The sequence below is a fragment of the Patiria miniata genome, unplaced genomic scaffold (genome assembly GCF_015706575.1).
Source record: "Patiria miniata isolate m_02_andy unplaced genomic scaffold, ASM1570657v1 HiC_scaffold_27, whole genome shotgun sequence".
Taxonomy (NCBI): Eukaryota; Metazoa; Echinodermata; class Asteroidea; order Valvatida; family Asterinidae; genus Patiria; species Patiria miniata.
In genome coordinates, this window is record NW_024037066.1 from 4,634,793 (window position 1) to 4,659,496 (window position 24,704).

At 38.3% G+C, this 24,704-nt stretch overlaps 2 protein-coding genes across 2 annotated transcripts; one reads left to right on the forward strand and one right to left on the reverse strand.

Moving 5' to 3' along the window:
• Positions 1 to 454: 454 nt before the first annotated feature.
• Positions 455 to 7,639, forward strand: LOC119734220 (coiled-coil domain-containing protein 105-like). Its single transcript, XM_038207586.1, has 5 exons — positions 455 to 1,004; positions 3,233 to 3,337; positions 3,867 to 4,328; positions 4,802 to 5,011; positions 5,504 to 7,639. Exons 1-5 carry the CDS (start codon positions 609 to 611, stop codon positions 5,684 to 5,686), a joined length of 1,356 nt encoding a protein of 451 aa, XP_038063514.1. The 5' UTR covers positions 455 to 608; the 3' UTR covers positions 5,687 to 7,639.
• A 6,260-nt stretch (positions 7,640 to 13,899) lies between these two features.
• Positions 13,900 to 24,140, reverse strand: LOC119734487 (ras-related protein Rab-14). Its single transcript, XM_038208017.1, has 7 exons — positions 23,960 to 24,140; positions 21,752 to 21,867; positions 18,768 to 18,882; positions 18,210 to 18,339; positions 16,842 to 16,960; positions 15,815 to 15,883; positions 13,900 to 14,660 (listed from the first exon to the last, which is right to left on the reverse strand). Exons 2-7 carry the CDS (start codon positions 21,855 to 21,857, stop codon positions 14,552 to 14,554), a joined length of 648 nt encoding a protein of 215 aa, XP_038063945.1. The 5' UTR covers positions 21,858 to 21,867; positions 23,960 to 24,140; the 3' UTR covers positions 13,900 to 14,551.
• Positions 24,141 to 24,704: the final 564 nt, after the last annotated feature.

Consider the following 24,704-nt stretch of genomic DNA (forward strand, 5'->3'; position numbering starts at 1 on the left):
TCCCCCGACGACAAGGGGAGGAGTTCAAAACTTTTTTGACGCGCCCATCCTCAATCTCAAATTATGCATGCACCATCCTTTCAAAATAAAAAATATAATCCGCAATTTTAAGCGGGAAAAAAAAATCAAATTTTGTTTTTTGCATGACAAAACTACGATAATGAAGTCCACATATCTCAAATTGGTTTAAAATTTCAATACTGTTTCTGTATTTGCTGCAGCTCTGATCTCAAAAGACTTATAAAAAGTCTATTTCGAAAAAGACTTCTTTGTGGAAATGTACCATTCATTTGTTCTTTTTTTTTTGTGCAACAAAGAGTATGGAAAGTATCATTACAATTACCTATTTATGCATGCAACAGGTCAGCTGATAGCCAATCCAAAAGGTGAATCGCGCCGACCATTCGCTACCTCATGCATTATGCATGAGACGACGTCCATGACAACAACACCTGTCCAGCTTAGCAACACAGACGCTGGGTCACACACGAAGCGCGCTAAGTATCACAAGTGTGGACGGGTGGCCCTTTAGTGAAGTTCATAATCCGGCATTTTTAACCCAATAACTATCAAAATAAAGTCATAAAATATAGGAAAGTTTATTCACAATGATGGCCACACGCACAAGGACTCAACTACCGGTGGCCACTGCCACGGTAGGCCCTGCAAATTGGCGACAATCCACCATCAAAGAAATCAAAGTTTCACAGTCCACCGTGGACCGGAGCGATAAAGGGCTGGACTTGGGCCGGTCCATAGACCCACTTCCTGCCCTCCGTGACAACTGCGCCCAGCAGAGCAACACTGTGGTCCATTCCTACGTCCGAGAAACCCGAGCAGTCCTGGTGAAACTCAGGGAGAGTTTCCTGGACACGAACGAGGAAATCAAGTGCCTCCTCCGCGGGAAAGAAGCTCTGGAGAAGAAGCTGGAGCACATTCGAAAGGACATCAGTCTGAACAAAATGAGCACAGAGATTCGCTGCACCCGGCCAGGAAGAGAGAGGGTGAGATTCGGTGGAAAAGTCTGGGCCGTACTTATTTATTTATTTTCAATTAAGATATGTAATTCAATAAAAAAAAAATCTATTTCAATTAGTGTAGCCCCCTATAATGATAGTAAATAGCTAATTTTCAGCTGATGTATCACTGTTTAACATTTTTGTTAGCCTACTTTTCAGAGACAGCTATTTTGTAATGTAACTTTTCATTCATTGGTCATTTTATATTTTATTACTGATTAGGTCTACTGAAAATTTAAGATATTTGTTTTCTTCAAATTCTATATTATTAACATACGTTTCAAGCCATATAAACAATAAAACAGCAGCATTATTTTCATCATCATCAACAACATAATTATTATCACCGGCACAAATGTTTTCAAAACTTTTATTTTCCACCAATAGATATAGGCCTAGGCCTTATATAATATAATCTTCTGAAATGATACAAATTATTGTGAGTAAACGAACGTAAGACAAGTATAAGACTAAGTAAGAGAGTAAGTTAACACAAATGTCATCAAAATTGTCATTTTTACGGGGTTTTTTTGGTCATTGATGTTGACTTATTCATACTCGCATGCTTGACCAAATCTCCTTTTTTTTTATAGCACAGCATCATAAACCAAATGAAGAAAAAATCGTTTCAAGTGATCAATTACAGTTTACAAAAGTAACACATTTTGAAGATGGTTTGAATTAAGCTTGAATTAACGTGAACACCAAATATCTTATTCTGCACTTCTCCCTGAGAGGGTGTAGACCCACAATAGATGGCCTATCACTCAGTGGATAAAATATTCATGCACATCCTTTTGAATGCACATTATTTACTCAATGAGACAATATAGCCGTGCTATTTGGATGCCTGGCCTTCAATACCTAGCAACGATTGTAATGGTATAGCTTAGCTGCGTCGTCTTTGTGGATTTTGTGCTTCAGGTAGCTCTTCTTATTTACAGTTTGAAAATTTGAATGTTTGTAGAAGTAAACATCCTCGGAAAATCAACTAACTTTGCAATTCTAGATCTTTTCATATGAGAGGTTTTTTTTTAATTTTAAGGACACAAATTTTCATTTCTTAAAAAAAAATCTTTTGATAATTAAAGTTAAACATAGTAATGACGAACAGTAGAGTGCATAATGCTCTCTATACCCGTATTTTATTTGTTTAAATGCAAATGTTTGAAGTTAATGTCTCAATGTAGTTTTATAGACCTCACCAAAGTGCCGCACCCAATTTGCAGAAAATGAACCCAATTATCTTCAAAGTTACCTGGTATCACACGGGCATTAATCACATATCACCCAAGCTGACTTCTTTTTATCAAGAACTGGAGCGATTACAATCCACCTGGATTTGAACAGCGTTTTGAGGATTACTTGAAAATCTGTGGAGAGGTCCAAAGGTCCATGAATAACCATTCATGAATGCCTATCGCTCAGTCAACTACATGTAGTGTTAAAAATTCCCTCAAGTTTCAGATACGTGCGCTTTCTGTCATTTATTTCCTTGGTATCTTTTTGTTGCATGTTTAAGTTCTAGTGTTTGTTAAGCTTGTAGTTGAGGCCGAAACAAAAAATAGCTTTTGGTTGACCTACCCTATTTTGACGGCCCCTACCCTGATTCTTTTTGGTAAAACTGAGGAAAGAAACCTGAAAATCATCAATTACTACCTTTTACCCTTGACTACCTGCAGATACCTCCATATAATCATACACACAAAAAATGCCGACAAAAAATTCCCCTACTTACCTACCCTATTTTCAAATACCATTTACTCAGAAGTAGAACTTTTTTGGGGGGCCTGATTTCTTTTTTTTCTTTTTCTTTTTTGGTAGGGAAGAGCTGATTTGAAATTTTGTAAAGTCCTGTAATCTGTGACCTTGTGGATTTGGTTATAAATCATTTTTAAATGCGTTTGGTTTATGATCATATCAGATACCGGGAGAAAATAGAACCTAAGTCAGTAAAAAAAAATTATCAAAAGCAAACCCTTCAAATATTTTAATATTTAAGATTTAAACAATTGATGTTCAAACTGGTAGGTGATAAGAAATAAAAGTGCAAAATAACTTCACATTAATCAAGGTATTAATCAATCTAAATGAAAATTTAAAAAAAAAACCTGTTCTTAATGTTGATTCAAAAATGTCTCCTGTTTTTAAGGCATCATGATTGAATATAATTTATTTCATTGTCTGCCCTTCTGTTGAATTTTCTTTCCAAGGAGCGTGATGGAGCAGACACTCTGTTAGACCGAGAGCAGCGCCACTTGCTGCAGCTCAAGAAAGCTTTGGAAGCTCAGCTGAGATCGGTTCAGAAACAGCTACAGGTAAATATGCATGCAGACAACCAATCAGATGGAGGAACAGAGAACTAAACAGTTTGAAAGATGTCATTTTGACCAATGAGAAAAGTTCATCGGCTCATCAATATTTACGAGTGCAGTAAAATGGGAATTGGCTTATTTGTGTGATTTTAGGATATTGACCAATGCAAAAAGTTCCTACTCCTAGGGTCATAAATATGCATGAGTGAAGTAATATTTGATTGCTAATTTTTTTTTGGACATTTCAAAATATTGGCCAATGGATAAAGTTTCTTGGCTCATAAATATGCATGAGTGAAGCAATATTGTATTTCGCTCATTGTGTGTGATTTAAGGATATTGACCCATTAAAAAGTTTGTTGGCGCATGTATGGGCATGAGAGTAGTTATATTGGATTTGCTTATTCTGTATCATTTAAAGCTACACAAAGTCATATTCTGAGATAGATTATGACGAACTATAGTTCGTCATAGGCAGGTGTTTCCTACTGAATGAATTACATTTATTACATGTTCAATTTTAACCCCACAGATTCTGGATCAAGTACGCAAGAGACTGAACGCCGTCATCCAAGAGCGTAACCGGGTCCTTGACCTCATCTGTCACGCCGTTTCCTCCGTCACCAACGGCCGCGCGTCGCGCAACAACGGCCGCCTCTCGCGTCAAGAAAAGAGCATGACGATGACGTTTGGTGCCAACAGCCTGGGCTACACCCGCCAGATTGACCAGAACATGAACGGCAACAATGGGCGGTACAGTAAACAGGATGGGGCTGAGGGGGAGGGGGAGGAGCTACCCATTGACCCCCTAGGGCCTTACACCCCCGAGGCCTCCGCAGCAATTGACCAGGCGAGGGAGGCACGCCACCGATCCATGGGGTTGAGACGAGAGATCCGCGACGCGATTGAGAACACCGAACGCCTTCAGGAGACGGCCCACAAAGCTGTGAACAGCGGGATGAACAAGAAAGTAGCTGAGACCATAACACTGCGGGTAAGTTTCTGACGAGGAAATATTTAGGTTCGGTTCATAATTTTTGGGGAAGACAAGGTCTTTAAGAATAGCAAGAATTCTATAAAGATAAAAAACTGGTGAGTAATTAACACCTTCAGTCTGTTGCTCGTGAAAGAGTAATATGACATAAATATCAAAAATGTGGAATTCATCTTAAAGGAAAATCTGCAACATTTCCTATGAAAAAAAACGTAAAAATGAGACTCAAAGATGCTGTGCGAGACACCACACATGAAATACATTCAAGACGCTGTACTTAAAGAAAAAAAACCAAAACTTTTCCCCCATATATTTTAAAGTAATTCTGGTTAACAATAAGTTTTTGCAGGGATTTTTTAGCAAAATGGAATAAAATCAGATAAACCCGGTCATCTCCACTTTTTCTTTGCCTGAAAGGGAAACGGAGTTTCATTTCTGACTTGTTTTTGCATTCTTCTTCATCCGTCTCCTAGCAACACCTGACAGTAGCAGCTGGTGAGAATCGTCACGGAATCCATCGCGCCCAGCGCTGGTACGACTCCACGGACCGAGCGCGCTACTACACCGTAGGCCCCGAAATGCAGTCTGATCTAGAGATGAGAGAGAGATTGGATCGGCCGCTAGTCCGCGTCTATCAACGTCATCCAGGAACCAATCTGCCCGAGGCACAAGATATCATCAGAGTATGTGGGATTATTCAGTCACGATTACGTTCATAACGGGACTTTTAAGTCATAAACAGGGTCATTTTTTTCTCATACTTCAGATTTGCTCCCGCATTAGCCTGCCACTCCTAAAAGCTCTGTATACTTCTTATATCAGAGTTCTTTTTTCTGTTTTCTAGTTTACAAATAGTGTTTGCCCTTTGTTTATGAGTGATTACAAGAAAATGCATATTGCAATAATCCAAAAGTTCACAAACACATTTCTGCTTTGAAGTAAGATTTAGGCACAACTTTGTCCTGCTTCATGGGAACAATTCCCTTTTTTTTTTTACATTTTGGTGCAAGAAGTTGTTTGAGAAGGAAACAATATTTCAAGTTATCTTTGAATCATTAGACATTTTCTTACATTTCAATTGCTTGTAAGGATATAAGGAAAGAAAGTGAATGTGAGAAAAGTACTGTTTTTCGTTTATAATGATGAAAACTTTTTGTTGTTGTTGCAAATATTAGGGTGCCGCAGGATTGGACCAGTCTCTACTGACGACCAGCCGCAACATAGCCATGCTGCAACTGACCAACAACCGTCTACAGCACGACATAAGACACAAGAACGCAGGTGCCAGCGTGGATTCCTCCGTTGTCAGGATGCGGCGTCGCCTTGCCAACCATCGCTGGGTCATGGGAAGTGTGTAGGGAGTCAGTCAGCCTAACGAATCAGATACCCGAACTTTGATCATGTGAGATATTTTTTGGGGCGCCCTCTGTTGACTCCATATGGCAGGCACAGAATGCATTGCACTTTTATGCACGTTACTGCACTGTAGATTGGGGCGAATTGTGCAACATCATTAATAATTTTGTAAGGAAGCAAAAATAGCAATATTGGAGGTATTTACATTGAAACATCTCTTCCAACTAGTAGATTTAATTCCACAAAATTTCTAATTTCACCTTGAGTAAATTTTAGGATTGTGTTACAAGGGGAAAAGTAGTTAAGGCCGTGGTATCACACAAGCCAATAAATTGCTCTCAGAAAAAAAACTGGCAAATATGAATCAACTTGATATGAAAATTATACAAAACAAAGAAAAATAAAAGGATATTTTTTAGAAAGAACTGCCCCTTTTAACCAAAGAAGGAGCGTTTAATTCTTTTCTCCCGAGAAATAAATTGACTGAATTTAAACTACGTGTATTTGACGGATCTTTCCAAGGAAAATTTGATGTTAATTATCGGGAACAAAATTAAGAACTCATTACTTAAAGATTTTTGTAAAAAAAAGAAAAAAGTGGGGCCTGATGCATAACACTGTACAATATTCAAAAGTTCACATAAGGTTGTATATAAAATTTTGACTGAAGCTTTAATATGTCTTGTTAACAGAGGGCGCCCTAAACCAATAGTGATGGTACTGAATTAATAAGTGCATTGATAAATATAAAAGAAAAATTATCCTGAACAAGTATGCAAGTAAACATACTTTTTATCCATTTATTAAAGCAATTGCATGAGGCAATTGTAACTGGTTAAAATTCATTTTATGCAAATAAACTGTACACTTAATTATGCTTTTTAATTTCACAAATTGCTTTTGTATCACCACCAACTATGCACATAATGATAAAAAAAACGTTCATTATAATTTTTTTAAGATAATGAAATTTCATTTGCCAAATACACTTGTACTATCGATTCCGTCCACTTAACATGTTTACTTTTTATTGAGGGGAAAAGTCTTAGGGTTGGGTAATGGTTAAGGGAGAAACTTCCAAAATAAAAGTTTGAAATGTTTGGTTGGTTTGGTTATATCTAGAAGCCTTTACGCATGACTTGTTATGTTACCAAAGACTGTGTGCTCGTTTTATTTTCCTCTGTGAAGTCGAGACAGATTTTTGTGCTCCAGGCTGCAGCTAGCTTCGGTTGCTGTCGCATATTTGGTGTGTTTTGAAGTCAAAAGAAGGGACAAGTGTTTGGCGAAAAGTCCAAACCAGGGTAATTATTTCACAGACTTGCAGGCAGGATGATTTGTAAATTTATTTTGAGGAATGTACATATTACTGATTTCAAGTTTTAAAAAAATTATGTCATTAAGTTAATAATTGAATTGAATCATGACCAAAATTCTGTGAATGTATGTACGCACTATCAATCTAAAAATTTCAAAATATATTTAAATTTTCTGAATCTCCTTTGTATTAAAGTCCAGTAGATGATGAATAAAATCTGTTCAATTCAGGATAAAACTAGGATATATATTACAATTGCAACAGGGTTAAACAATATACAATTTTGTTTTGTGGTGCATTATTTCTTCCAAAGTAAAAAATAAGTTGCAGTGTAAACATTTTATTTCCAGCACTTTTCTGCAGTGCTCTGGTTTTCAAATAGTTGAAATTGGTGCTGTTTTTGTTGCATTTTTTAGAGTTTCGTGGTTTTACCATTTTTCATTTGTCGGGTTTTCCAAAACAACTTCATAAATAATACTTCCTTTTTTTTTTAGATAACTCTGAAAATATGGTTGCAAGTGTTGAAAAACCTTTCATTCAACACGTTATGTACGCACAGATAATATAGTAAAATGTCAAAGCATGTGCATGCACAATTCACAGAAAGCATGAATAAAAAATAGAAAAAAAAAAGAAATTCTTTAAATTGTTGTCTCATTTTAGTTTCAAAAGATGATACTTGACTTGCAATCAATTTGTAAATGATGCACTCAAAATAATCGAAGATTTGGCCTGTAAACAGCAGAAAATAGCGCCCTCAAACTCATGCACAAAGGGGATAAAAACTCAATACTTCAATGTACAAAAATCCCAACTGAAAGATTTTTATCTTAGCTTCGTACATCCTCCATTAGCAGTTTATTATTCACTTAAATCTCTGAATCCACAATTTACATTGTACAATAATAATTGTAATGCCTTGCAAATAATTATTTTCTGCTTGGACAATCAAATGGTAAAAACAACATTTTGCCATCATTGTTTGCAATGTGCTGGCAGAGTTGGCATTGCTGATTATACAGATCCACAATTTGAAGACAGCAACACAACAAAAGCTAATGTTATAAATCAAATACTGATTGACATAGAAAAGGAGATTATATTGGAGAGGGGTAAACTCAGAGAGGGCGGAACGGGGGGGGGGGGGGGGGGGGGGGGGTGTGGCAGATTTACCCAAGTGGCCCTTTTGCGAAAATGTGCCCCTTGACCATAAATGTGCCCCCCTCGAGATGAAAACAAAACTTGCCCTCAAAACTTGCTCTCAAATTTCGGATAATTTGTTTTCAGTAACCATTTCCCAAAATGTTAAAGAGAGTTCTGATATGAACGAGGAATATGAAAACCAAGCCCCAAAACCCTTACAATGCGCCCTGCGTAGTTTGCATAATGGCCGGTTTTGATGAGGGCCCCCTATTTTGGAAGATGGTAACAATTCCTACGAATCTTTGGCCTGAGATAGTGATAGAGTTAGAAACCAAGCCGATCCTCTTTCACTATGGGTTATGGAAAATAAAACAGTAATGGAAAACAACAAAAATACATATGGGCATGGTACAACTTCCTCTAGATCACACATAATACACCAAGTTTTTAGACACAGATTTTCGCTACTCCTTACATGGGCATGTACACTTTACAAAATTATTTGTACAATTATGCAATTTAAAGGTTTTACAAGTTTTATACAAGACAACTGGTTTGGTAAACCATTTTTAATGCTAATTTGCTATGTGGATCCATCTACACGATAAATAATTTAAAAAAAAAGACATTTCACATAGTTTGGAAAGTAACTTGCGGACCTAGAACTAAATTGTTAGTTAACCTCAACCCCAGAGTTTGTGCCGGTGAGTTTTGAGGGAATGACTACTGTTCAGTAACTCATCTGACTGGGGTAGAGGTTGTAATCTTCAATTACTATTCAATTTCAGGATTTGTTTTTCAAAAAAAACTCTCTTAATTGTCATGAAAACTGTCATAAGAGCCCCTAATTCTACATAGAATTGTTCCGAAAAAATGTATTCGCACTGGAATTGAAACAGTTTTATGAATATTCAATAGTAATCCTATTGAACAGAGGAATGTTTGTGACGGTCACTTATTGGTTTGTCAAATTAAATACACCGAGGAAATATACAACAGAAAAAAGGACACTGGGTCGATATTATACTGAGATAATAAACAGATTTACTAATTTAAAGCTCTGAAGCTCTTGAGTTATGAATCAAACACAAGGTTCATCTTGTATTGCTTTTCCCATGCAAGCAGACAGACAGACAGACAGACAGACAGAGCCAGACACCAGACTTTCAGCTTGTTCACCTTTTTCCCTTGCTTTGAAACAACAACCAAAAACATTATTTCAATCAGTCTTTTCTTCTAACCCTATAATCACTGAACCACCTAACAAATGTCCAAGGCATGAACTTTTAGGTGGTGCGGTGACTAAAGAGTCGACTGTAGCAGCAGATTTGGTAGCCAGTATTGCAAAATTAAAGGTGATATACAATATTTGCAAACATCATAAAACAAAACTACCCAAGTATTATGAAATACCTTACTTGACTGTAAGTGAATAATAGTCTCAAGCATTTTGTGAAATCATGGCACCTGGTGTGCTGTCATTTTCAAGAACAGTAGAATTTTTGTATCAATTTCGGCCGACCATCGTTGGAAAAAAAAAGCTGATTTTTTTTTCTCAAATAGTGCACCCAACTTTACCAAATTTAGTTAGTCCACCCGGTAACACATCCTTGAACGGGTGCAAACCAGCTAGTCTGGTTCCCTGATTTGACAATTCCCCGACGTGTATAAATTGCTCCGTTTCGTCTGAAGTAGGGCCAGGGAACCAGAGTACGAGAACAGCATTTTTTTTTCTTGTATGTTTTTTCAGCATCTATGGACACAAAACTTTAAACAGATCAGTGTAACAATATTTGCTATGAAATACCAACTCGCAAATCATGATCCATTTCTGAAAATTACAGCAAAAGCAAATGTTGTATGTACCCTTTAATAGACCTGTGCAATGTATTTACACATAGGTTCAAAGAGTGGAAAAAAGCCACAATTATCAGCTACTTTTCTCTGAAGGGCCGGCTTTCTGTAGACAGACCTTGAAACAACTAATTTGTGTAAATAAAGAAAAAGACATACAGTGTATTCTCACTATAGTAAACATAACTTGTGATCTACAGAAACTGTTTGATATAAGTGGTAGTTCGGTTTGATGCATTATGGTATGCACATACCGAAAATTTGGGACACAAAAGTAAATTTTGTCTCTTTGAGAGTTTGGTGACATGGTATATATTACAGTAAAATTATACAACACTGTGTGTTCGTTTCGGGAAGTGGGTATGTCACATTAAAAAGCGAAACATGAGAGAGCTCTAAAACTACATGGTTAAACTGTACATTGGTGAATTTGAGAATTGGTCTTTTTAATCTTTATGACAAATGAGTGACTCTCAAATCTTTATTACCAAGAAGTTTAAATTAAAGCTTTTTAAGCGGTAACTGTCAGGAAGACTTGTGGAGAATTGGTTTTCCTTCAGCAAGTTTCAGTTTTGGCCGAAGCAACATGAAAGATTATTTGTTTTTGCTGAAAAAAAAAATCATTTACTTATGTACATCCATTGTTGATTGCACATTAAGACCTTAAACTGAAAAATTCATAAAAAAATGAAATTTTGTAAATTTTCTTGAGGCAAAATTTACCATGTAACTTAATATAAAAAAAATAATGGGTGAATAACAACTGCAACAAAATTCTGTCACAGTTTTGAATCTTAAATTTTGTTTAAACCATTCATGTTTTGCTTCTAGATTGAAGAAGCCTGATGATATTCCACAAAATGTAAATACCTCCGAGTATAGAGGTTTAATTCCTTGGTATATATGTGCAAACAAATGTAATAACTAATAAGAAATATTTGGTTTTAAACAAGTTATAATCTGTTACTGAGTAAGATTTCAAAACAAAAACATAACGATTACTGTTAGGTTGTTTATACAATTCTCAACGCAGATATGGGCTTGATGCTTATTACTGTGCCCTCCTGCATGGAAACCATTGTACGTTTTTGTTATAATAAAGAATGTCAGACAAGTCAACCGTTGAGACAACTCGACTCAGGACAAGTCGACAGTTGAGACAACTCGACCGTTGAGACAAGTCGACCGTTGAGACAACTCAACTCAGGACAACTCGACCGTTGAGACAGCTCGACTTAATGGAAATGCATACACGTGGAGTGGAAAAAGTTGCAAACATCTGTGGCAGGACCGGTCCCGGGCATACTCGATGCACAGAGGGCGCTCCGATCCGGTGGCCGTCGCGTCGGGCCGGCGCGCCCCGCCCGCGAGGACCGGGCCCCGCCCGGCACGTGGCAAGTGGGCGCACAGGCCCGGCAAAAACAATGCCACCGTGCACGGTACGGCCACGTTGACCGGGGGAAAAACGAACGATGTGCACGGACAATCACGCTGCGCTATATCGGCTCTGTAATTTAGGCATGATAGGCCTATGCAACAAAAAAAACCTCATGTGTCATCACTCCCAAACGGCGATCAGCCGCCGTCAACAATCCCCGGTACTATTCCTCAAAACTAGGCCCAAAAACATGCGAGGCGACTTGTCTCAACGGTCGACTTGTCTCAACGGTCGACTTGTCTCAACGGTCGACTTGTCTCAACGGTCGACTTGTCTGACCCCATAATAAAGATGATTGTATGGATAGGTGCAAAGTTCACTCAGCTTCAAGTAATACTCAGCTTTTCAGTCTTTTTTACAAATTTGTACCACTTCTGTGAGTTTTGTACTTCTTGTCCAAAATTGTTTGCAAGAAGAAAGACATTCATAATACAAAAAATACAAGTTGGCATTAGGGGGGAAAAAGACAAAACTAAACCAAGTGTATGAATACAAATATGTGCGGTCTGCTACGTTTCAATAGAAATTAATTTCTGCCTTTTACATTGCAATTTGCTTTGTCTGCTGAAAGAAATGGTCACACAATTTTGAATGCTCAAAGTGCTGTTAATTAGGAGCGTTTTCGAAACGACTGGCTTCAGCTTCGGCTTCGGCTTCATCTTCAGCTTAAGGAGATTTGAGGCCCCCAACTTCTGGAACTCTAGCTACATTTTGGTGCCTGTTATGCTTCAGGAACATTCAATCTGTTGATATGAAGCCAAAAGTTGGAATAAGTTCGTTTAGTTTGCCTCTCAGTGATTCAGAAGTCGGAGGCGAAGCCGAAGACGAAGACGAAGCAAAGATTTTGAAAAACCCCTATGTTCAGCAGTAAACCTAGTTATGTGCCAAGATCATCTGGGATAAGCAAGTGTGCAAGAGCAGAAGTCTAGCATCCAGACTCCGTCTATAAAACTGCAACAGTCAGCAGCTGCAGTCAGAGACTAGGATCAGCAATGCACTCGGGTCCAAGACGCAAATCCAATGTGTTTCCTGTGGAAAATCTGGGCAACTTGACAAATGTTTTCTTTTTCCTTTTATAACAATCACCACACACAAGGGATCAGGGCATTTTCAGACTATATTGTATTCAATACCAACTCGCAAATATTTTAGTGAAAGATCACAATTCAAATCTATGCGTTTGAAAACAGACTGGGTAGACAATTTCAACCATGTACAAGTGATGTATACATAACATGACATCCTAAAGCTTCATCTTAAAGCTTGATTTTTTTTCTTGTTCAAAATCGTGTTTATCAGTGCAGCCTTCTTAAAATGCTATAAATGAAATAATATATTTTGTATAATATAACAATATAAAAGGGATCACCGAACGTAATAATAAAGACATTTTTATACACAGTACCACTTATTACAAACATTTTTTTGTTCTTTCACACAGACTCTCAAGAATCCTCCACGCGAACCGTCGACAGAGTTGAAAAGAGGAAAGGCCTCAATGCTGTTGTTTTTCTCTGACGCTGCTAAGCGGGATTGAATATACTAAGCAGAAATGTACAAAACATCCTTATTACCAATTCCAACTTGTTACCAACTACACCTTCCATGCCCAACACTTATATCCTTGCCAGGGCCCAACTCATGGCACTGCTTAACTGTTAGCAGAAAAGTTGTGCTTACTTTATAGCAGAAAATTGTACTAACCTTAATCATTATTTAACTGACATACAGATCCTTGTCAATTGATTGGTGGAAGGCACATCACATGACATTCCTTATTGCTCCCATTCATGCCGGGGCTCAAAAAGTCCCATTCGCCCATGGGGAATGGGATTTACTATTCAACAGTCAGGATTATCCTTGTTCCATGACGCTGTATTTGTGTGCAAATGCATGCTGGTGTGCACGTTGAGCGTAGCGCGTATTGTTCCAAGAGCCAGTAGCTACAGAGTTGGGTTCAAACATTTCGTGTAGGGGTGGTTTGGAAGAGAGAAATACATTTCCCACCAATTTGGTATTGAAAGAAAAGTTCATTTTAACTGTAAATCAAATACCAAGGATCTATATGTCAGTTATATAAAACAAATATTGAGTGGCTCGAAATTGTGAAATGGGAAGAATATTATCGCTCGGTAAAATCTAAACTTTTCCATTTCACTCGGCTTTGCCTCATGAAACAGAAAAGTCCAGATTTTACCTAGCGATAATATTCCTCTCATTCTACTCTGAGCCACTCAATATTTGTACACTATTTCATAGCGTGGATGTGCTAACGGTTGCGTGCATGGCAATTTCTATTGTTACGTCACTAATTTAAGCAACTTTTTTCTCCGAGGAGGGCATGCCTTTTGCTGTCGCCATGAAATAGAGGCTCTGTTAGCAGAAAATCGTGTGCTTAGCAGCGCCATTTCTTGGCTCTGCTTACTATAGCAGAAAATTCCATGCTTACGGTAAGCGTATTTCACAGGTAAGCAAGGACTTTTGGCTTCTGCGCATACGTACATCCCGTAACTAAGGATTCTGTGCTTACAGGGTCAGCACAGAAATTTTCTGCTAGCACAGTTAGCACAAAATGGTGATCCTAAGCGCGGAACTCTGTGGTTAGCAGAGCCATGAAATTGGGCCCTGGTAGCTCAAGATTTTCCTGAACAATAAATTCACTTTCCTCCTCAACTGGAAATCATTGCACGTAATGTGTCATGGCCGTTAAACCTATCAGCACCTGTACTACATTGTACTACATTGTAATACATTGTACTACATTGTAATACATTGTACTACATTGTAATACATTGTATTTATTCCCTGATGGATCTGAAAAACTACAGTAGCGCTCAGATATTGCAAGGAGTAACAGGCATGGTGGTTTGGGACAGTACAGGGACCAACGGGCAAACGTGGAATTTGTCAAAATATTTCATAAAGTACAAACCATTCGAAGCATTTTTCCATCTTTTCCAATTCATCCAATTGTTCAGGAAACTACATTTATACACATTGTTTCTTTCAAGAGTTCCTTTACAGAGAAACAAGGATGTCCTTACTTAGCAGCATCAGGAAAAAAACAAACCTGGGCCGAAAGCCGTAGAGAAGAGAAGGATCTACAGGAGACGATCGTTAGCATGGACAGCCCTCTTTATTGGGTGGCTGGTCTGTGTTGAGTTGGTTCCCCCGGGGTGCGGCCGGCTTGTGTTGTACTCCCGACTCGGCCGCGTTCAGATCCAAACTGTGCGAAGAGACGATCGGAGAATGATTATTAAAATGGGAACTAAAAACCGTGCGGAAATTTTAAATTCTGCTGAGTAAAAAAGTAATATGTAATGGAAGAGTTAGCTCTTCCCTGTTTTTATTTCCCTCATGCATCCACTAAAACCATATAGTGTTTGGATGGTTTTTAATGTTGTGCCAACCCGACCCGAAACCGACCCGACCCGGTTCGACTTCGGTTCAGATCGGGTCGGTTTTTCCATCATTTCGGGTTGAGTCGGGTCGATTTCAGTTTTGCGTTTGCAATTTTTGGGTCGGGTCGGAACAGACATCTTGCGAAGCCCGAAATAAAAAAATTTAAAAAAAGGAAACTGTTCACTGTTCCTGGTACCGTGCGCGTACTACCGCCTCATCCCAGATTCTGCATGTGGTCTGCAGTCTATCGGGCACAGTCAATAACATAACGCCCACCGGTAGGTCACAATAGGAGTGTTCACCGTACCATACGGTATGATTTGTAACTAAGAGACGACGAGTTTTGAAAACAAATCACACGACACGGGTAAGTTCAGGCACAAAAAGCAGACACAGTGTTCGTGAAATATAGGACGATTTGCCCAGGTCTGATATTCAGGGTTTTTCCGGGTCGGGTTTTCCCTCAATTTTTTGAGTTTAGATCGGTTTTGGTTCAGATCGGTTTTGGTTCAGATTCGGTTTATATCTGTAATGTTTCAGGTCGGGGTTTGGCCTGGTCCAACCGACCCCATGAACAACATTAGTGGTTTCAGGCAATGTAGTGAGTAACAGGTGGGGCGATTTTGGGCAGTAATGGAAGCACTGGGTCGATGTGCCAGTTGACTGAATTATCAAACATAACTTTAGGTATGAATGATTTGCATGAGACCATCTTCGTGAAAGCAGAAAATAAAAGACCAAATCGTCAAATAAACCACAAAGGGTAACTGACTACATAAAGGCATATAATTATATGTAATTATTAAGTTGAACAAAGAAATTGAGTGGAGCAGGATTTGGGAGACCATCAACGTAGGGCTGGGTAGCTCAGTTGGTAGAGCATCCATGTGGCTTTCCGCAGGTTGCAGGTTCAAAGCCCCCTCCAGTCAATGTCTTTGCTCAACTTTATAGATGTGAATGACATTAATAACTTCTCACCTTCCATCTTGAATGTTTTGATAAATTTTCTTAGCTGTGTCCAGGAATGCCTCTTCTACATGCTCTCCTCTGCAAAAAAAATGAAATATTGAGAAAAATAGTAAGTTGTGTATTTGGTGGTTTGGGCCCGATGAATAATTGAGGAAAGCATGAAGAGGAAGTGGCAATGAGAAAATGCATGAGAAAGCATGGCATGTTTCAATTCTCTTGGGCTGGCTAGCCAACAGTACTGCTGGCCAACACTATTCAGAAGGCCTCATTTCATGTTAAAGGTACAGTCCATCATTTGTAATTTGTGCATTTTGTTTGTTTGAAACAACAAAAGTGCTCAAAATCTAAAGAAGGGTGCTGAACAACTAACCTGATGAACTTGCAGCTCAGCTTCAGCTGTATATTTCGAGAAAAACAGCATTCTAGGATCTCGCTTTCAAATCAAAAGTTGCTGAATCATGTTTTGGACCTGAATTCAGCATCCGACACATGTTTGAGTCGATTACAGCTACGCGATATCACGCACTGATCCGACGAATTATAGCAACTGCGCACCCGTGTGCGTCGTGTCAACACTTGCGCAAGATTCGCCGAAAAAAACCCCAACTACTAATGGAAATTTCCAAAGATGCGTCTTTAGACGCATCGTTGGAAAGGCCTTCTTTCGTTGATTTCTACAAAATGACAGCAAGTCAGAAAGAATAATTTCAGAGGGAGTTTAGTCTCCTTACTATCTTTCAACCAAGTATGTTTTTCAACAATTATGATGCCAGTTACTTTTTGGATAGCTGCAAATGATGGACTGTAGCTTTAACAGTAACTGTCCGACGAATGAGATTTGAGAACAGTCAACTCAAAACAATTGCAAACATTCTGCATGAGAAACTGAACTTGGAACACTTGTTCTTAGCAAACCTTGGCGGCTCAAAAGATGGCATATAACGAATGCAGACTCTTTCATTGAAATGACTCTAGGAAACCCACAAAATGGTCCCGTTCTGACTTTACAGGCTGCTTAAAAGAAGAGCGTCCTTACGTCTTTGCACTGGCTTCTAGGAATAATAGGCCGTTCTCTTCAGCAAACTGTTTGGCCTCTTCGTACGTGACGTCCCTCTGAGCTTCAAGATCGCACTTGTTGCCAATCAGGAAGATAACCTGAGTGTAACAGAAATGGGGAAATTGAAAAAAGGAAAAAGGCAAATTTACAACAGATGGGGAATTAACAACAACCTGCTGAGCGTACGTTATGTTTCTGAACAAGTCTGGGAACTAAACAATGTGCAAGATTTGAATGGTCATTTGCAAATGTGCATTTGTATTCCTTTTCAAATACTATAAGGCTCCTCAAACCTAACCTCCTTGAGTGATTTACTAGGAATCTTCCTCACTCTTGCAAACCAACACCATATGGTAAACTCAACACCCAAACTGTTGGACTCTGATTAACCCTATCTCCCAGGGCCTTTTTGCTACGATGTAGCCTCAATCCTGCAAAATCCTCCAATTGGCTTCATGGAAAAATAGCATATAGCCTCAATCCTGCAAATTCCTCCATTATTTCTTGAATATGGTCCGTGGAGGGGTGACCACTGCCTGAATCCAGCAAAATCCTGTGGCAGTGACTGTCAATATGTTGAGGCTTGGCCAGGGACATCCTGGAGCAGTACGGAGGATTTCAAGCATAATCCAGGCCTATATTTATGCATGGCTGAGCAAAAACAACACAAGGTCCTGCCCAAGACCTTGACAAAGTGCATCCTACGAAATCAGTAACGCTCTTTTGCCATGTAACCTCAATCCTCCAAATTCCTCCACTTTGGCAAAGAGGATTTTGAAGGATTCAGGGCGGTTAGGGTTAATGGTGGTATGCCTGACCCCATGAAAGGCATAATACTCGTGCAGTACTCACTCCAACAGAATCAAACAAAACTAGCATTTGGATTTTGAAGGGTTGGGTGGTTTAGGTTAATGATCAATAAGATTACAAATTATGAATCGGTGAATTATGAACTTGGTCACATCCTCTGGTATGACAAGGAAGCAACACTCTCAAAACAGACTGAATGCGATTTGGGGTCAAATAAAGAGCTAAGTGAGCAATGGTAATTAATGGCATGTAATTTTAAAACAGTTTTAATCGTTCTCTGGTCAGAAATCGCTTGTCTCCGCTGTGCCCTTGTCAAATTCTATGCACGAGAGAGAGAATAATGGTCTCACAGCTACGTCTCAGCGTGTTGGTCAATGCCAGTTTGTTTGTTTGTCTTAGGCTGCGTCCGAATTACATGGCTACAACTTGAAATTACACACATGCCTATGGAAGTAGCCAAAGCCACTTCCTACAGACATGTATGTGACTACCTGCCATAACTGAGTTATTCCAACTCGGCCCTAGTCTACGACTCACTGTATTTGGGTTTGTGAGATTCCTGGCGTCCGTGAGCCAGCTGCTGAGATGATTGTATGTACTCCGCCTCGTGATGTCGTACACCATCAGGGCACCGGCGGCTCCCCGGTAGTAGCTTCTCGTGACCGCTCTGAGTGATCACACAAGAATGGACGAGGTTCGAACGAGACAGAACAACAAAGGTGGGAGGACTATCAGTACAGATGAATCCCATCATATACTTGAGTGCACTTTTATGGGGCAACGTGATGGTGTGTATTTGAAACAATTGCTGGTACGATGCAGTGTACCTAATTGTGTTTTCCCATGAGTGTGCTGTGAACGTTATGAATGTATTCATGTTAAGCTGAATAACAGCTGTCCACTCGTTTCTAGCCAAACTCACCAGTAGCTTCTACATGGATAAAATACAAACCTTGAACGACAGCCTACTGAGATACTTCATGTACAAGAACTCAGTTACTTCCCCCATAACCGATCCATCATTGTCTGTTATTCGATCGACTTCCTTGTTGAAATATTCATGATTCAATCTGCGATGTTCGGCGGCTGGCTTACCTAAATCTCTCCTGGCCTGCCGTGTCCCATATCTGTAGCTTTATTTTCTGGCCGGAAACCTCGATTATCCGAGTGCCGAATTCTACCCCGATTGTGTGCGGGCAATCTGCCATAACTACAAAAAGAGGGGAAAAAATTATAATAATACTGATAATTAATACTGTGATCAAATTAAGAAAATCACGAAAACAGCAAGAAATTGACCAAAACAGCATAGTTGATGTTTCTTGCAGAAAGGACCCAAGGTCAAACCATGTTACCTATTAAACTTGATTATAAGAAATGCACACGTACATTTGCAAGTATCTGACACTGACAGATTCTTCAAATGCATATGCCTATATTAAAAATGCGACCACTTTGATAATGCATCTGAACCAAGCTACATTTTGATGACAGATGGTAGACTCCATTTTATCACTTTTTAATATCTTTGCAATACCATTTTTACACACAAAAAGGCTGTAAATTTTCAAAATTAGCATAATACAAAAATACATTGTTAATAGCAAATAATTTCAAACGGGTCACTGTCAAAGCAAATTTCTTTGTTAGTGCAAAATGGATTGGGATAAGAAAAATCTAAGTGAAAAAAAATCTAACACTGCAAACGGTAACATTACTCAGCAACATAATTTAACTCAATAGCACGTTCCAGGGACGAGCTTTTAGATGATGCAGTTAGTTATTTTTTTTAATCAATCTACGTTTTAAAATTAATCAACTCCTACGGCAGTAATGGAATTACTAAATTTACAGGTACAACTAAATAACTTATATACATACGTTGTACATATATACAAGGACAGAGATATGAAAGTATCCTACTTATGCTGCCACTTGTATCTTCATTATGCAGCAAACAATATTCAAAACCAAAGATGATAAAACAGAACAGGAAAATGATAATTTGACCATTGTAACCACTTGCCCTAGCTCTGCAGCCTCTGATTCAATATATATGCGAAAGGTTCCTTTGAGGAAATTCACTGTTCTAGGGCTGGATTTGTATCCAGTGCTATGGCATGTAGATCGAGTCTGTGTTCCTTGGGGATGAGTGTTTCAATAATGAAAAATCCCGGGCAAATAATTACCCTAGGGGGAAAGTAGTCAATGTAGCATGATCATCCTGCTTGGCACTACGCATAACACATGTCCACTATCATTACGGCAGCTAAACAAATGAAGCATTAAATTTAGCACTCCGCTATATATGCATATTGCAATAGGCTCAATTTCATAAGCATATCATGTGCACTGAATAATTGTACAAGTAGCGAGTATTGGGTGTTATTTTAGCTCTGTGGCTACAGATATATTTCCTTGTTGAGATGGAATCACTTAATGAACACACTACTTAGTGACTTTCATAGCTCAGGTAGCTGGCTTGACAGGAAGATGGACAAGGCAATTGTCGAATACTATTACATCCAATTTGAGCAAATAAACAAGATTACTGATCAAATATGTCGTTATGATTGTGATTAATTGCTTGCAACGCATGTTAAAGGAAATTCAATGAATACTTAGAATGGCTAAAATATGATCATACATGTACATGTACGTAGCTAATAAGGGCTTTAGCTAGAGTGCTTTCCCCCTCAGAATAAAATCTATATTGAAAAAAAAAGAAATCAATAAATGAATAATAATTGCAGGAAATGGGTCATTTGGGAGACATTCCCATAGACTTGTGCACAAATGTGTTCATATGTCACCTAACCCCAATTTTACCTTATCCTACCCCCACAAATTTCGGTATATTTATGTTTTGGACCACGAGCAATTGATCTAGCCTAGTTTGCGACTGTAAAATTTTGCCTCTAAATGGGACCTGACACATTAGTTTCCAGTGTCGCCCTAAAGTACGGTATAATTAATGACAACAAAATGTCCGCCAAGGTCAAGCATAAATTATGAAAATAATTAAACAAAATTGAAATGCATTATCTATAAAAATCACTTTAGTTGTGCTACACAGATCTTGAACTGTTGAACACAAGTAACGTTATGTAAAGGGTGGGTGTCTATGTTAACTGATGCTCTTAGTTTCTTGTGCATTAGTTCCTCCAAAAACAGGGGTAAAACAGTTTTGGAGCAGATGGGAAAGAATAGGAAAGTAAGCTTTCGTCATCCTTCATGTCAAGCGTGTTCACAATGTACAGTAAAGCCACATGGTATGCACATGCATCTTTAAAACATGTATATACATGGAAACTACACATGCACATGTTTGCAAATAAAGTTTTCATTCTATATAGAAAGTTGGGAATGGATTGGGATGAAATAATCAATAAGGATTATTTCGTTTCACAATTAGTTTGTATTACGTATTGGTAGAAAAAAGGGAGTTGAAATAGCTTTTAATTAATAGCGATGGATCAATGCTTGTTATAATTCTCTTTCCTTGACCCTCCAGGGCCAATGTAAATTACACAGAATCTCATTGCACAAGTGGTGGGTTTTGAATCCGGATTTTTCTAACATTCAGTCTGAATTCCACTGTTTGGTTTTGATTTTGAAATTGGATATTCGAAATAAACCTTAAAAAAAAATAAGCCTACTAATTTTGTGACACAAGCTAAATAAAACAACTGGTACATCCCCCAATTCGCTCCATGGTCTCTGATTGTAACTGCATTCACTTTCTGGTGGTCTTCTTGGTATATATAGCCTGCCCATTCGAATTATCAGAGATTTCTCACCCATTTGTTTACCATTACATCTCTGGAGTGTTTTTGTCAAGGTCCGGTGGTCACTGAATCCTGCAAAATATACCCAATCATTGGGAGGGCATTTCATGTGGCACCTCACTTGTCAATTTTTATTGACATGACTGTGTGCTGAATGGGAATTCCTGGTGAAATCGGATCACCGTTATTTGGTAAAGAAAATTAGGATAACCTGATTTAAAAAAATCTCTGATATCTCCTACAACTACATTGAATTCAGCATTGTTATGGCTATTATTACATTGTACTTACATTTCTTTTCTGTGAACTGGTGTAGCAAGCATGATTTGCCGACACCCATATCACCTATAATGATGTACTTGAAGATATAGGAATAGTTGTATGGCCCACTAGCCATGGTGTTATACCTGTAATAAAAGAATGAAAGTAAAATGCAATGATGGTTAAAAGCTAAGAAAGGTACTTTAAAGCTGAGGTCTGAAAAACATTGTCCAGGAATGGGTCTTCATGGTGCTTTATATATGGCAAAGTGTACACTCGAAAATGTATATTAGGCGAAGTAAAAAAAACCATGTTTCTCCTCCCCGCCCGCTTCCTTTTTGGAGGCCGCCTGGATTTTTTTATTATTTTTTATTTTTGAAAAATGCAGTAAAAAAAACACCGAAAAAGTCCACAAATTCATCGGAAAATAAATTGTAGACCAATACAAGTCTAAATGACACTGTGTAAAGTTCTCTTGTCCAACTTATCTTTCATATTTTAAAAGTTTCTTTGAACAGTGGAAATACCAACGGTTGCAGGAAATGTTTAAATGGCGGGCATCTTGAAACAAGTAAAAAATTAAAAGCCCCACTTCCTCCTTTTTTTCAAAAACCCGGACGAGAAAAATGATTTTTTTATTTGGCCTTATCAAAAAGGGTTTCTAGACACCTTTTTACACATATTTCATGTTTCACATAATATCTGTGAGTGTGTTGTAAAAATAAATGCAAACTGCTATGCCCTAGTTTAATTTTGTATAGCAAAAAAAAACCAACACATTTCTGTATGGAAATCTATGAGATTTTGTATTGTAAAAATTCAAAATTGTTTCGTGATGCAAATCAAGGAAAAAGTCCAACACATGCAGGGACTGTTAAATTCAGTGACAATAAAAGGAAAAAAATGTCTACTCTGTACTCATGCACATCAAGGAGAAACAAAGAACTGTCCACAGCGAGGGCGCTCTGTGCAAGCTCTCTACAGAATTTTTTAAAAAAGGGCACAATCTGTGCACACAGATTAGTAATTTGTAATTGCGCTTTAAGCCAGCAAAGTCAAGAGCATTTTCAAAGTATTTTCTAACAAAATTGGAAATGTTTCTCACAGATTCATGCCTTTTCAACATGTTTGCAATGCACAATGATCGCCCCATAACAATTAAAATGAAACTTACATAAAATAAATGCAGACCTTGTATCAATGGCATCCCTTTTTACTCACTCTCCAACACACCCATTCCCCCCCCCGAAAAGAAATATAAAATAAATAAAAAATAGAGATGAACCGATGTAAAAAAAAACGCAGTGGCTATCGTTACGGCAGCCGTAACGCATTTCCCATTTTCTATCGTTACGGTAGTACTGCAACTTTTAAAAAAACATGAGAAGAAAATATTAAATTAGAAGGAAAAAAAGTGAATTTGAACGTTATGAAATTCGGACTTTATTTCCCTTTTAAAAAAAATCCTCCAAAGCCTCAGGTTAGAAAAGGAAAAAAATTCGAGTGCAAAACTGAGATGCGAACCAGCAACCTCGCGGTGCAAAATCCTACCCTCTATCGACTGAGCTGTCGCACTGCTCGCTAAAACGTGGGGAAGCAAATAATTATATACCTGCGTGCGTATCAAAAAAGTATCGTAGAGGGCGCTAAACAACGGCTGCCGTAACGATAGCCACTTCGAAAAAAAAATGATGACTAAATTCAATATTTATAAATTCATGGAAAGACTCCCATATCACGCCATCACTAATTTTTCACTTCAGTGACCTATCAGCCATCAGAAAGTGATAATAATATGTCCTAAACAGTCAAATCTAGCAGGGAAAATATTTAAGTATTTACTGAGAAAACACTAGACCAGTCTCATCAGCTCATACATGACGGTTTGTGCACTGTCAAGTGATGGCCAGACTGCATGCCAGATATGGGAATCTGTCCAAATAATTTCAGTTGTTAAAATTATACTTTATAGTAATACTACACAGTCCCTCGACACGGTAAGCGAATCAAAAGATTTGCATATAGCGGTGAACTGGGCCGGGAACGGCACGGGATTGCACAATAAAGTATAAACAATAAACAGATTGCCAACCGCAGGAGACTACGGTCGACCGTTCAGCCGGCCAGCTCAGCTCGACAGCACGAATGTGAACGGTTCGTGCTTCCTTCGTACTGTCATCATGACTGTACAGAATGTGCGGAAAATAACAACCACGGACAAAAATTTACAATACTTACGCTAAGTCTACCCCTCTAAATAAGAAAAGCAACTCTTGATTGTTCTTTTGGACTCAAATCACGTTGAAAAGCGGGGTCAGAGTTGGCAAAATCCGAAATTTACTCTTGTAATCTCCGGCGCGATATATGCGGAAGATTTTGTTCTCGTGACCCTAAAAACAAGATGGCCGACTTGCTGCTTCGAACCACCCTCTGACGTCATAACCAATTTAGTTTTGCCCGATTAAGTACGCGTGGAGTATGTGATGTGGCAGTCAAAATTTTATCTCAAATACACAAAATAAATTTTGCTCCAGAACAAAGAACAGCAGGAAAAGAAAATGTGTGTCATGTTCTACCTCCATGGTCAAATATAGAATTTGTACATTGTGGGAAAAAAGGTTTTAAAATGACACAAAAACAGCACCGAGTTTCTTTTTTTCATCGATCTAAAAAAAAATCCTACCCCGTCAAAATTTGAAATTTGTTTGAGCAAGATATGTCAGTCATATGAACTATTGGTTGATGAATTAATTTAAAAAAAAAAGTAATTTATTTAGCTTTACTTTTAAAATTAAAGCAAATAATTGCCTCTGTGACTCCTCCAACTCAGCCCCTCCCCTCCCCTCCCCCTCAATCCCCCTTCTCGAAACACCCACAAACACGCCCAGATCGCCTTCATGATTGCTATTCACTACATATACATATACATGTTTATTGTTTCTCCAGTCATTTTTCATATTTTGGGATTTGAATTATTTTGACG